General features: G+C 42.1%; 1 protein-coding gene across 1 annotated transcript in view; it reads left to right on the top strand.

Annotated features, from left to right (window-relative positions):
- The window catches only part of ATP8A1 (ATPase phospholipid transporting 8A1), a 780070-nt gene that overhangs the window by 273680 nt on the left and 492920 nt on the right, over nucleotides 1–13470 (top strand). Inside the window, exon 7 of the mRNA XM_086963885.1 lies at nucleotides 11938–12011. Coding sequence (XP_086820011.1) covers nucleotides 11938–12011 — 74 coding nt within the window. The remainder of the gene's footprint in view (nucleotides 1–11937; nucleotides 12012–13470) is intronic.

Raw genomic sequence — 13470 nt, forward strand, 5'->3', positions numbered from 1 at the left:
GTATGAAAGAAGTGGCCCATTGGATGGCCTCAAACTATCTACAATGCAACGTTTCCAAAACGGAGGTGATGCTCTTTGGGGAAGCCAAATGCCTGTGGACTCCTGACTGGTGGCCGCAAGATCTAGGCCCAGTCCCTGAACCCAAACAATGTGTGAAAAATCTTGGAGTAAAACTGGATCAGGAGCTTTCATTGAAACAACATGGAAACCAAGTGGTTGGCTCCTGTTTCCATGTCATTGGGCTTCTCCGTAGAGTGTTCCCCCTGCTCCCTGATACCACTAGAAAAACCTTGGTACAGGCGCTTGTGCTGAGCAGGCTTGATTACTGCAATGGATTGCTGTTAGCTGCCAACGAGCGGGTCATCTCCAGATTGCAGGTTGTACAAAACACTGCTGCACGCCTTGTCCTTAATGTCCCTGCACGTACTCCATCTAAACCTCTGTTAACCAAGCTTCACTGGCTTTCAGTGAAACAGAGAGTACTGTTTAAGACATGTTGTGTCATCCATAAGTGCCTTACAGGGAAAGGCCCTGAATACCTGACAAAAAAATTTAATGCCTACGTTCCCTCCCGATCTCTTAGATCAGGAGATCAAGAACTCCTATGTGTTCCTAGGATTAAGAAGGCAAGGCAGGGGGGTAGGGCCTTGTCAGTGGCTGGCCCAAGGTTGTGGAACACTCTCCCCAGAGAGATCAGACAATGTAGGGATCATCTTCCTTTTAGGAAGAAACTAAAAACTTTTTTCTTCCAATATTAGTTATATACCTCATTGTAATATTGTAATATCCATACTTTGCAGGACCTGCTCTGTTCAAAGATGATGCCAGAGGCGCGGAGATACTCCTTCGGGAGTCGATTCCCAGCGCGGTACAAATCTGTAATAAATAAATAAATAAATAAATCTTTTTGTAGACCATACAGCTTGTTTACACACCGTGTGGGAGGTATGGGAGGAAACAGAAGCGAGGAGGCCGGATGTGGATAATAGTGAGGCGTTTTATTGTTCAAAACAGTCGAATAAAGAAAAGGATAAAAGGGGGGGAGTTAATGTATATCTATCTGGGAGACAGCAGTTCAACATCAATTCAGTTTCAAATAGGGTTCCAACTGAAATAGGCTTTCTTACTCCTCTCCTTTCCTCCTGGTATCTTCACTGTTTTTTCTCTCTCATGGGCTTTAGGTGCCTTGTTATGCTGGAGGTGTCCCCCGAGGCGTGCTAAGCTGCAACTCTCCTGAGTTACGGCGCCTCTTTGGACGTCCTCTGGTGACCACCACTCCTCACTCCACACGTCCGGGGCTTCCTCCGTTCCAGCTTCCTCTTGGTCGGTGCCTGGCTCATCCACTTCAGTGAGGCTATTTTTTTCGCTTCTCCCTCTGTGCTCGCTCTCCTCGTGTCTTCCTCGTTCCTCCTTCTCTTCAACGACTTCCTTGTTTCGATCCCCTTGTCCTTTATGCCCGCTGATTGGTCTGCTGGTCGCAATGTCACACTGTCACAATCCCGGATTGGTCCGACCAGTGTGAGGCGGGGCTTCAGTCCTGCGGAGACGAAGCACAGTTCTTTCTCAGTGTTCTTTCCTCCCTGGCAAGTTTGTTTGGACACTGAAAGAAAAGGGATCTTGGGGTTGGAATAGGGGGTAAGTCAAGTCCTAAAAACAGGATCTAGGGTCCTTCCTCACGCACCGCTATGACGACACGGAAACGCACCTGCAGAGCATGCTCAATGAGGATGGAGCTCGCATACTTATGTTACTTATTGAGTTTGATATAGCGCAAACCTGACCCGAGGGTGAGCGCTTCACATAGTTCACTTAGCGGCCTTACGTTTGCAGTAGATAGAAATGCAAGGTGATAGTGTGTAAACGAAGTATACAAAAGACATTTGGGTGTAGTTGCAGGTGTAGTTTTGATGTAAATACAAAAGACATAGGGTATAGTTGCTTATACAGTTTTGAGGTAGATACAGTGCATCCATACTAATATAATAAAGAGAGAGCCTAAACCTTTGAGGCGGGTAATCTCAGAAACCACAGCACCAATCACAAAACCCAAAACAGCGTTGGAAAGGGCAGTTGCAGCAGAAGGACATAGGCTATGCAGACGCCTACGATATACATTTAAAAGGTAAAAGAACCATGCCAGCAAAGTGGTCCCTTGTGGGCGTGTCTTCGTTGTGATGTTGGCGTGTGCTGGGGGAGTGACAAATGCTGGGGGCGTGTGGTACGTTCCGCCCTTCATTCCATGTCTCATATCGTGTGCTAATCCCACCCTGCTCCCTTTAAATACTCCTGCACCCCATAATCATAACCCACCCTTACTCCTTAAAATACCCCAATACCCTTAAACACTAACCCATCTTAACCCTATAAATATGCCCTGTACCCCAAAACCCAAACATATCCCTAAACCCTAAAAAATACCCTTGTACCCCAAAGCCCAATCCTAGCCCTGAACCCTATAAATACCCCTGTACTTCAAAACCCAAACCTACCCGCTGAACCCTAAAAATACCCCTGCACCCCAAAACCCAAACCTAACCTTAAACCCTAAAAATACCACTCTACCTCAAAACCCAAACCTACCCCTGAACCCTAAAATACCCCTGTACCCCAAAACCCAAACCTAGCCCAGAACCTTTAAAATACCTCTGTACCCCAAAACCCAAACCTACCCCTGAACCCTAAAATACCCCTGTACCTCAAAACCCAAACTTAGCCCTGAACCCTAAAAATACCCTTGTACCCCAAAACTCAAACCTAGCCCTGAACCCTTAAAATACCCCTGTACCCCATAACCCAAAACTATATCTGAACCCTTAAAATAGCCAAACACCCCAAAACATATACCTCAGTACCCCAAAGCATATACCCCTATACCCATACTTACCTTATCCAAACATTAAAAAAATACATGCTTTTACCATTCATGCATTTACAACGAATTTCGTTGTAAATGTATGCGTGGTAAAAGCATATAAAATGTAATGCCATGCGTTATAATGACATTGCGGAGTCATGGTACTTTCGTAATGAAAGTATGCAGAGTGATGGTATGCGGAAAGAAAGTTGCGGAATAATAGGTGTTTACCCTCCCCCGGTAAGTACATTGGTGGCACGGCGGCCCACATCTCCAGCAACATACTCATATTTTTTCACCACCCATTTGAAAAATACACAGGTCTCTCTCATTGATGGCCAGCACCGACATATACTTTTAGACACACCTCCGCCACAATTTCTAAAATTGTGAACTTTAGAGCTGGGGAGCTACGTTCGAATCTCGGCATCAGCTCAACATCCTGTGATTACAGGCAAATCGCTTTGTCTCCCCGTGCCTACCACAATTGAATGTGTTCTTCTGTAATGTAAATTGTGCTCATGCCATGTTGTTGAGTTCACGCTATTTAATATTGCAAGGAAAAATAAAGTAGGGAAACTCGAGTTCACACACTACTGAACGCGCAGTCTTAAGTGCATCAGCAGTGCACTGTGAATCGGAGCGTTTCACAGGCCTGTCACAGTAAGAAATGCTATTAAAACGAAATCCTACAAAACAATATACTACTGGCCGGCAGCAATTCATACCCGGACAACGTCGGGATGGGCTGCTAGTATATATATATATATATATATATATATCAGTGATCAGTCCAGTCAGAAGGTAGGAAAGATTAGAGGGATAGGGTGTTATGTTTGGAGATAATTTCGTCAAGTGTCAATCCTTCATTGTGAGTTTGTTTATTGCAGGGTTGTGTAAGGTTTGTTAGTTTCTAGGAGGGCTTGTACTGTGGTATCTTTAGCATTGTTCCTGTGCAGGTTTAGATCTTCTAGTATAACTTCTGTGCTGCCTTTTAGGGAGTTTTGCAAAATTAGATATGGTTAGTTATTGAGGAATTGTGTGTTCTCCCCTGGAAGGGGGTAAATGGCATGGAATTCTTAGGGTTGTGGCCTTTAGAAGAGCGCTAACTCCTAAATATTCAAAGGTAGGGTTTTTGCAGTGCGGAAGAGAGTTAAGCTAAGATCGTTCTTGTGACTGACTGCTATTCCATCCCCTGTGCAAATAATTAGAAACCTGGTGGGGGTTAGATGGTTGATATGAGGGGATGAGTGGTTGTCTAGCCACATTTCTGTTAGATAATCAGTATTGTGTTGTAGGATGGTTTTGGCTATATCAGTGGAATGCCTGACTGCTGATAGGCTGTTAATAAGCATGCAGCAAGGCGCAGGTAGTGATCTTGGGCTGGGCTTACTGGTTTGGATGGTAGTTAGTTAGGACGGGCGGCCAGGGAGGTATTCAGGGTCCTGTTAGCACCAAGGATGAATAGGATCTTGCAGTGGCAGGATTGACTGGGGGGATTGTTGTAGGTGTTGCTTTGCAATTTGGCATTCCGCTGTGATATTCGGTCTAGGTTTGAGGTCGTGGTGAATGTAGGGGATGGTTTGATTAGAGGTGAGGGACGGGGTCAGAATCACTGATTGTGGCCGGGTTGATGTTTACCATAGATGTGTGGGATTGTGGTGGGGTATCGCTAATCTGTGTGTCTAAACAAAGTGATGACATTTGCTCCAGAATAGTGTTGATTTTGAGTTCTAGTTGGGCTAATATAGGGATCAGTTGAGTGGTTTGGGATTATAGTGGCGGGTGGAGTGTGATGGTGCTTGCCAGAGTCAGGGGAGTGGCTAAGGTGGGATCCAGTCGGTTCAGGTTGGGGAACAGAGAGGATATGGTAGTGGAGGAAATCTCGAGCTGGGTAGTGAAAGTGTGCCCTGAGGAAGGGGGAGTTGTTCTGGTTGTATAACCATAGCGTCAATGCGTCTGGTAGTGGATGAGACTGTAGAGGGGACGAGGTGGACACAGTGTGGAGGGTATTGGGAGTGGAAGGTTCCTCCTCCGGAGGTGTGGGTTCATGGATGAGTTCTCTGCGAGAGGGTGGAGGGGTTGGCATTCTAGGAGTGTGCCGTGGGAAGGGGGGGAATAGTTCTGGTGGCGAAGCCGTCGTGTCAGTGCATCTGGTAGTGGAGGAGGCTGTAGGGATGGTGATGGCGGAGACAGTGTCAAGGGTATTGAGAGTAGAGGGTTTAGATGCCGGAGATATGGTGCATGGATCAGTTCTCCTGGAGAGGGTAGGGTAGTTGGCTCTCTGTGAGATGGTGGAAGGGTGGGAGTGGGACCCGATGGCAAGGAGGCGCAGAGCGCAGTGAAGTGGCAATCAAAAATGGATAGATTTTGTTCAGAGACTCATGTAGACAGTTCTGGACAAGTGTCTGTTTATGTTCTGAGATTGGGATGTGGTGAACCTAGTTCCATTGGCAGTCTTAGTTACTTGAAGTTGTTGTATGAAGTTATCTCTCCATTTGGCGGGCTTCTTAATGTAGAAGCGGGTCAGCTTTTTGCCTCTGTGAATTGGGATGAAGAAGATGTCCGTTATTAGTCTTTCTTGATGACTTTTGAGGATTTTGTGCTTGAAATTGTTAGCAGTAGTCTTGGATAGGTTTCATTGAAATGTAATGCTGTATGAGTTGGGGCCATGCCTTTGCATGATAGTGTTGCAATGGGCCATTGGTGAGTTGTCCTAATGCAGTGTTGCCAGACTTGGCCCTTCCTGGGGGATGGATACCTCTGAGATGGTTACCTGTTTCAGCAGTGGGACAGAACGCCATTGGCAGAACAGAGCGCCTGTGGTGGGGACATAGTGAGGGGAGTTTGTCAAGAAGATTTGATGGGATCCCTTGCAAGGGAGATGTTGCTTGAATGCGAAGAGCACTGCTGAGCTTGTTCAAATTTTTGTTATTTCTTAGTAGTTAGAATATCTTGGAACTAGAGATTATGGTAGGGTTTGAAGGACAGTTAGCTGGAGAGGTCTACCTAATCCAGGGCTTGAACACATGAATACCACGCTCAGCAAGGGCTTGGTACTCTTAGGCTCGAGAAGGCAGCTGCAGCACGTTGTAAGGTCACACTCAATGCCAGTTGTCGTCAGTTCATAAAGGCCCAACAATGATGGAAAGTGCTTGCCAAACCATCATACTTGTACTCCCACCACAATGACTGTAGCTTGGTCTGAGGGTTCCACCAGTGAGTTAAAGTTAACTCTAGGCCGCAGATGCTTAGGCTGCCACTCAGTTCTTCCCATAGTCATGTCACCCCACCTCACCCCAATGTTGGGATGAATGCTCTCCAATCAAATCCTTATCTCTGATCAAATCCTTATCGTCACCAGTAAAACAATGTTTAATTCTCCAAAAATAACAGGCATGGCTGAAATCCTTAAACAAGTTTATTCAGTTAATTGAGATCAGGAGAACAATCCCAGTCATCTTCCTCGCAGCTGCTCCAGCTTCCAGTTTCAAACAGAAACATTATTCCTTGTAACTAGTCTGGCCTAATATATTTTATAGAATAAGGTGACATCTCAACATTCCAGTTAAAGCCCCAGGTACCACACATTCCATCCTCATTCCTATGCTATAAAAGTCTTCATATTCAAGTTAGTTAAATGTTTATCCTGTGACGAAGCCAGCAAAATAAAATGCATTTACTTAAAGTTAGTGTTTAAAGCTTTAATGCTTTCATAGCCGCAAGTAGTACCTTTCCTGACCTCAACTGCAGCCGCTTACCTAATTGAGGGGGTGAAGTGCTGGCAGATATTGGACATCAGCTGAAACTTTTTGTCACAAAGGATATGTTTGTTCCCTATTCAAGGCACCTTAAGTAAAATGTCCGAAAATGTGAGATCCTGGCAAGTTTTCTGTCAATGATCGTTAATTGCATAACAGAAATGCACTGTTATAGGTCTGTACTAATTCCTGCTGTGCAAGTGATAAAAGATTTGTAAGCACAAGATTCTTTAAATGTAGCCTCATTGTTAGATTTGGGGGTCTCTAGTTGGCAGAGGTAGGTTGCCTTTGACCAAATAGGGACCCTTGCGTCTAGTCAGGGTAAGGGGGTACACTCCTAAAATAACCCCTGTTCACCCCCTTGGTAGCTTGGCACGAGCAGACAGGCTTATCTTAGAGGCAGTGTGTAAAGCATTTGTGAACATACAGTAACCCAGAGACAACACTACAGATGGACACCACTCAAGTTGTATAAAAATAAGTATTATTATATAAAGACTTAACACAAGACCACAAACAACAAAAATCTACAATACTGTACTTTAAAAATGGTAGAAATAGCTTAATTCTCTTTAGATGTAAAATGCAACACTTTGAGTTCAATGTACCTTTGGATGCGTAACGCTATACAAAGGAAAGTGTTGCAGGTAAGATGATGCGTCTGTGCCTTACACGCAAGAACGGTGATGCGTCAGGTCCCTACTGCTGCATAGGGGATGCATCGGTTCTTCTCTGCGTGGGGAGGTGATGTGTCGGTTTCGTACTGCACTTACGTGGTGGTGCGACCAGCAGCGCGGTGATACAATGAAGATAAAATGGCGTCTTCTTCTTGATGCAACAACAATGTGTGCACGCCAGACTTCCGTGCAGCGACTCCTCAATTCTTCTGAGCCACGACAGGCCCTGCAACACGCTTCTCCGGTGATGCGCCGGCGTCTGCTGTGACTGCAACACTGCTCCGGTGATGCGATGTGCTTCAGGTGATGTGATGGCGGCAGCAGCGGCACGCTTCTCCGGTGATACGATGGTGTCTGCTGCAATGGCGACGCTCTTCTCTCGTGATGCGATGACAATGGCTGCAGTGGCGAAACGGTTCTTCATCTTGAGTCGCCCTTCCAGCTCCCAGCGACACTCAGTTTCTCAGAAGGCCCAGCTCAACAGCAGGCACTTCAATCCCCAGCAAGGGAAGTCAGGGGAGCTGGTTAGTGAATTCCGTTGTCCCTGAGACTTCAGCAGGAGGCAAGCTCTATCTCAAGCCCTTGGAGATCCTTTACAAGTTGATTTGAAAGTAGCACAAAGTCCTTTCTCCTTTCTTTGGAAGTCAGGCAACCATTGCAGGCCAATCCCCCAAAACAGCACTCAGCTTAGGGATGGTCTCCTCCTCAGTTTCTCTGGTACCTCTCCTCTGCATAATTTCTTCTTGTTTCCCAAAAGTGATCTAATTCTCTGGGGTCTGGCTCCCCATATTTACACTAGCAAATCCTTGGTCCTCTGAAGGCAGAGGGTCCTGTACCCAGTCCAAACCAGTTCTGGTCAGTTCTGGGCACTTTATTGACAAGCTTCCTTCTTTCCTTTCACAGTGTAGGTCAGGAACATCAGTCGCACCACAGGAGATGGAGCCAGCATTGTGGAGAGAAGGCACAGCCCTTTTCAGGTCCCAGGTGCAACTCCTCCCACCCATCTACATGCAGATCGCTCTATTCAGCCCTGTGCTGACTCACCCTGTCTCCTGTAATCCCCCAGCCCCTGTCACTCAAACTCCTGACAAGGAATGCACAACCTAGCAGAGGCAGGCTTGGACAGTTTAGGCAAAAAAATACCTACTTTTTAAAAGTGGTATTTTCAAACACAGAATGTTAAAACCAACTTCACTAAAAGATGTATTTTACCATTCTGAGTTCAGGCATACTAAACTCTAATTTCTACCTAGTTCCCTGAGTCAGATAGGATTATAAGATTTTATAATCAAACTGAAAATTCTGGCGTATGGGGAACAGGTAGCCTTGCAATAGTGAAAAACGAAAATGGTTGTAATTCATTATTAGGACATGCTACACACACCAGGGCATGTCCTACCTTTTACCTACAATGCACCCTGCCCTTGGGCCTATCATAGGGGTGACTAATATGCAGAAAGGGGAAGGTTTAGGGACTGGCGAGTGGGTGCACTTGACCAGTCAACATGGCAGTACCAGACTGCACACAGGCTCTGCAATGGCAGACCTGAGACACACTTTACAGGCTGCTTCTGTGGGTGGCCCAACCAGTACTGCAAGCCCACCAGCAGTGGGCACCCGCAGCCGCAGCGCACTGTACTAGGGTCTGACAGTAAATCAAATAAGCCAATCATGGAGTCACTAATCCATTCATCAATTTACAATAGGGATAGCATATGCACTTTAGCACTGATCAGCAGTGGTAAAGTGCCCAGAGTCATAAAACCAACAAAAACAGGTGAGACAAAATACGGGAGAAAGTTCAGGGATGACCATGCAAAAAGGGCCAAGTCCAACACTCATTTATTGCCCTATTCTTGTTATTGCAAGGTTTATGATATGGTTGTGGTGACACATCCTGTGACATCACTTTCAGTGCCATACTTCCATGTGATATCAATGTGTATTACTTGTTAATTAGTCCTTTCACTTTTCCAAGATGATTACCATACAGTGTTATATATAGTGTTGCCAGTACATTCATTTAATTTGATATGTGGCTTGTTACTTGGCCTGGTACTTAATCAGTACCAATAATTCAATGCCAATCATTGGGTTGTCTGTTGCAATCCAGAATCCATTTCCAATAGTAAGAAATGGCAAACATGCCTTTTGTGACACCAGAATTTGCTGTCTTTTAGAACATAATTTGTGTTAGCAACACAGTAATAGTTGTGATAAAAATGTTCATAGTAAACGATTGCAAATTTCCAAAAGTCCTATGTAGACTATACTTTTCTAAATATATGTTTATATTCTAGAAATCAAAACTCCATCAAAGTACTTGTACATTTGTGTTTCATTTTTTACTAATGATGCAGCTGTTTATTGCTTTCATCATTCCTTAGAGTTCTTCTGCCTAGCTTTCTCTTTTTTCTATTGCAAGTTTTAAAGGTCACTTGAGATGGTATCCACAATCCTTATTCTAAGATACTGCAGTGTCTCCCTATCAAACATTTTATTTCACTGATCAGTCAATTAAACCTAAACAGTCCTGCATAATAAATATTAACTTGCTTAGATATTTAGAGATTGCTGTTTTACAGCCTATTTAATGTTACCTAATTTTTGGGGTTCAATGGTGTAACTCAATTTGTGGCCTTCAAAAAGTGCAGAATGTAGCATTTTGAATGGGAATAGAAATAAAATAATTATGGGTTTGAGTCCAAAAGATATTTGCTTACCAAAGTTTAGCATACATGTAATTGTATTTTGAAGGGCCTATTATGTTGCTGATTCACAGATGTTGGAATGGTGAGCAGGTTTGTCGGTGGTACAGAATAGATTTACCTGTAAAAGTCTGTGGCTCCAACAAGCTCGCAGGTTTTTGGGTACTCAGTAGACTTACTTGGTTAGCTTTCCACCCTCCATAGTCATATTGATTTACATCCAACAAGGGCACAAGGAAATAGGTATACAGTGTAGAAATGGGAAGAAAACACCACCAATATTTATGAGGGCATAGGTGAACTGATTCTTCTATGATAAAAATATTCTCTCCATAGAGAAGCAAAAAATAAAATATTTTAATATTTCAATGAACATATCAGTACTGCACTCTATTTAGGAAATGTACACCTTTTTACTTTGTGTGCATTAGGGATTATGTATGTAGATATTTTGAGAATCTGAAGCGGTAGCAGAATTCCATGGGTAATGGAATTAAATGAGAATGTCTAACAAGCCGAAAGTTTGCTTCAAAAGTAGGTGCAGGTCAATGAGTGTAAATGTGCGATTTGTTTTTCTTTCAGCTCTTCAGAATTATTTTTTCAAAATCATGTAAAGGTCCATTTGATTCTGGAGAATTTTCATGTTAAATTTTATACATAAGTGTCAATGCCTGTGGTTTTTAGATACATCTGTACAAAATGAAGTGCTAACTTTTATGAGTCGCCACTGATGATGCCCATTGTAACTGCTGTTAAACTGTTGGAATTGTTTTCCCTAGTACTGTGTGCAGCAACATATTGTAAAGCTAAAGTATTCTATGTTTTCTAGCAATGCTATCACTTGAAGATTATTAACCAGTTCCCAGTTTTCTTTCAGGTAGAGGTTGGAGATATAGTTATTATAAATGGCAAAGAATATATACCTGCTGATACTATGCTTCTCTCGTCAAGGTAGAGATGCCTTCTGATGCTAACAGTGTAGAGGCCGGTTTCTCTACCCTGTGTATATTTTATTGCTCCAAGGAAATAAGGATTAAACAGAACTACTAATCACTACCCCCCAATAATGTGTGCCATGTACTTAAGACAAAAGCCTAAATCACATTTGTATGATGAGCATCGAAAATGCCTAACAAATTATTTGTTATATTTAAGTGAAGTTACTCTGGTAAATATGTTTTTGGGTTGTTGTTGGTCTAAGAGGGCAATACTTTAATTTACTTCATGTTATATTTACCAGCATCGGCTCCAAAAAATCATATTTTAATGATTGGTTTCTTGGAGGCTGTTTATCATAATTTCCTTGGATAATTTTATTTGGAAAAACCACTTAACTGAAGAGTGCTTCATTTTCAAAATTCATTTCTTTATTAAGACTTAAAAATGAAATCACTGGCCATGTTAAACCAACCTTACATCTGTATAAAATATTTATATTATATTGAAGATTGTTTCTTAGATGTCAACATGCTTATTTCTCTTGCCTTAAAGGCCACCATTTCCCATGTATTAGGAAATCATGTTTAGCACTGTTGGCATTTCTGCATTAAAGACTCATTTTAAAAACATTTTTTTTTACAAAATACGGCTTGTTCCCTGCATTTAGACAACAATGGCAAATGTCCCTTTTAAGTACAAATGTACTTAATATCATTATATTGAATATGTTAATTACAGAATTGGGCCCAATCTAATTTTATGTTTTAATTCCTGTTTTTGGAGAAGTAAAAATGTAAAGTAATGTCTATTGTGCTATTGGTCAATTGTGCTGATCAGAAAAAATGAATTTTGAAAATGCTGCATATAACTTTTTTATTAACATATGTATTGTTTTTTACAATAATTTTTCGATTTTGTCTCTTTTTTCCATTTGTTTCCTTTCTTATTTTATGTTACTCATTTTTTTGTTCTCATCATTTTCATGCCGGGACATAAAGGTGGCCATAGGGGAAGTAGTGAAGGTGACCAATGGGGAGCATCTCCCGGCTGACCTCATCAGTCTGTCCTCAAGGTTAGAATAACATAGCTGAGTGAGAAATGTACATGTGGTCCTCCTACATTAAAATCTAAACACAAAAAATGGGATAAGGGTTATGTCACTCACTTTTGCTTTTGCACATTTTCATGCAAATTAAATTGTGACTAATGTATCTGTTTAATGAGGCACTATTTCGAATACAGCCTTTCATAATATACCAAATAAAATATTAAATGGACACATTCTAACAATTCACTAGCTGGGAATTGTATCTCATTTGTATAGAATCCGATTGAATGTATATACACACCTTGCCGAAAGGTTGCGTCTGAGCAAATTAAAAGTTTGACAAACGTAGTTTGTTTTGCTATCATGTACCCTAAAAAGAGTTAAGCTAGCTACCCATACACTTAAACACAATGTGTAGAGGACCCCTGTGCAAAAATGGATGTTGTACTTTGTATTCAGCATGTTAAAGGGTTTGAAATTCTCTTTCTGCATATAGTTAACAAGCATGTCATGTAAATAGTAAACATTGGCTTGACACTTGTGCCACTCTTGCATTGCTTTTCTCTTACTAACTTAAATGCATTAGCTTTAATACATGTGTGCTTATTGTTGGTGTGCAGAAATGTTTTGCTGGTATTTTGCCTGCAGTAGTTTTGCCGGTCTTGAAAAATTTTATCCAAATTAACAGGTTTATCAGTCCATTTTCAAAAGTATCTCTTATCAAGTGTAACTCCTGGCATCCTACACTTCCTGCTTTTGTACTTTACTTATTTTTCAGAAAATGTTCTTGAGCAGCATCATATATGTATTTTGTATTAGAAAATTATCAGTTTATGATGGTGACTGCTGAAGTTTGTTCTAGGTAGCCTCCAAACCTAACACTGGTACAGCTAGGAAGAAACGTGAGGTCATATTTACACATAAAAATGTAGGGGTTTCAAACAATATTGGTATTTATTAACTATTTAATAATGTTAATAAGGTTTAACTTGTCATATACTATATCCTTGTTTAGGAAAATGATCCAGTCAGTCTCATTGCTTAAAAAGATGACATTAACTGCCTTTAGTTGTCGCGATACAATAGCAGAGATATGAAGCATACAGACAGTGTTTCTTTACCTGTGCTAGGTGATAGTAGGTGGAATGTTGTTAATAGTGCTATTGCCGCATTCAGCTGGGTCTTTACCGTCGTTTTGGCACTATCATTTTGGAGTGCTAAGGGCTAACATCCTATGTATTGACCTTTGAACACTTATGCCCTGGTCCGAGGACAGTGACAATAATGTTAATGTATATTAAGTTCCAATAGTGAACACTTATCTGAAAACAAGGAACGGTCTGAAACTGCAATAATGCAATGTCTCGGTTGGACCTTTTAAATCAGCAATGCATAGATAAGTGTCCACCCTCGGTCTGCGATACAAAAATAATTCTAGATTTCTCACCTTTACACAGGAAGACAACTGGAACAATGAGCTCCA

Source organism: Lissotriton vulgaris, chromosome 3_1 (assembly GCF_964263255.1).
Source record: "Lissotriton vulgaris chromosome 3_1, aLisVul1.2, whole genome shotgun sequence".
Lineage (NCBI taxonomy): Eukaryota > Metazoa > Chordata > Amphibia > Caudata > Salamandridae > Lissotriton > Lissotriton vulgaris.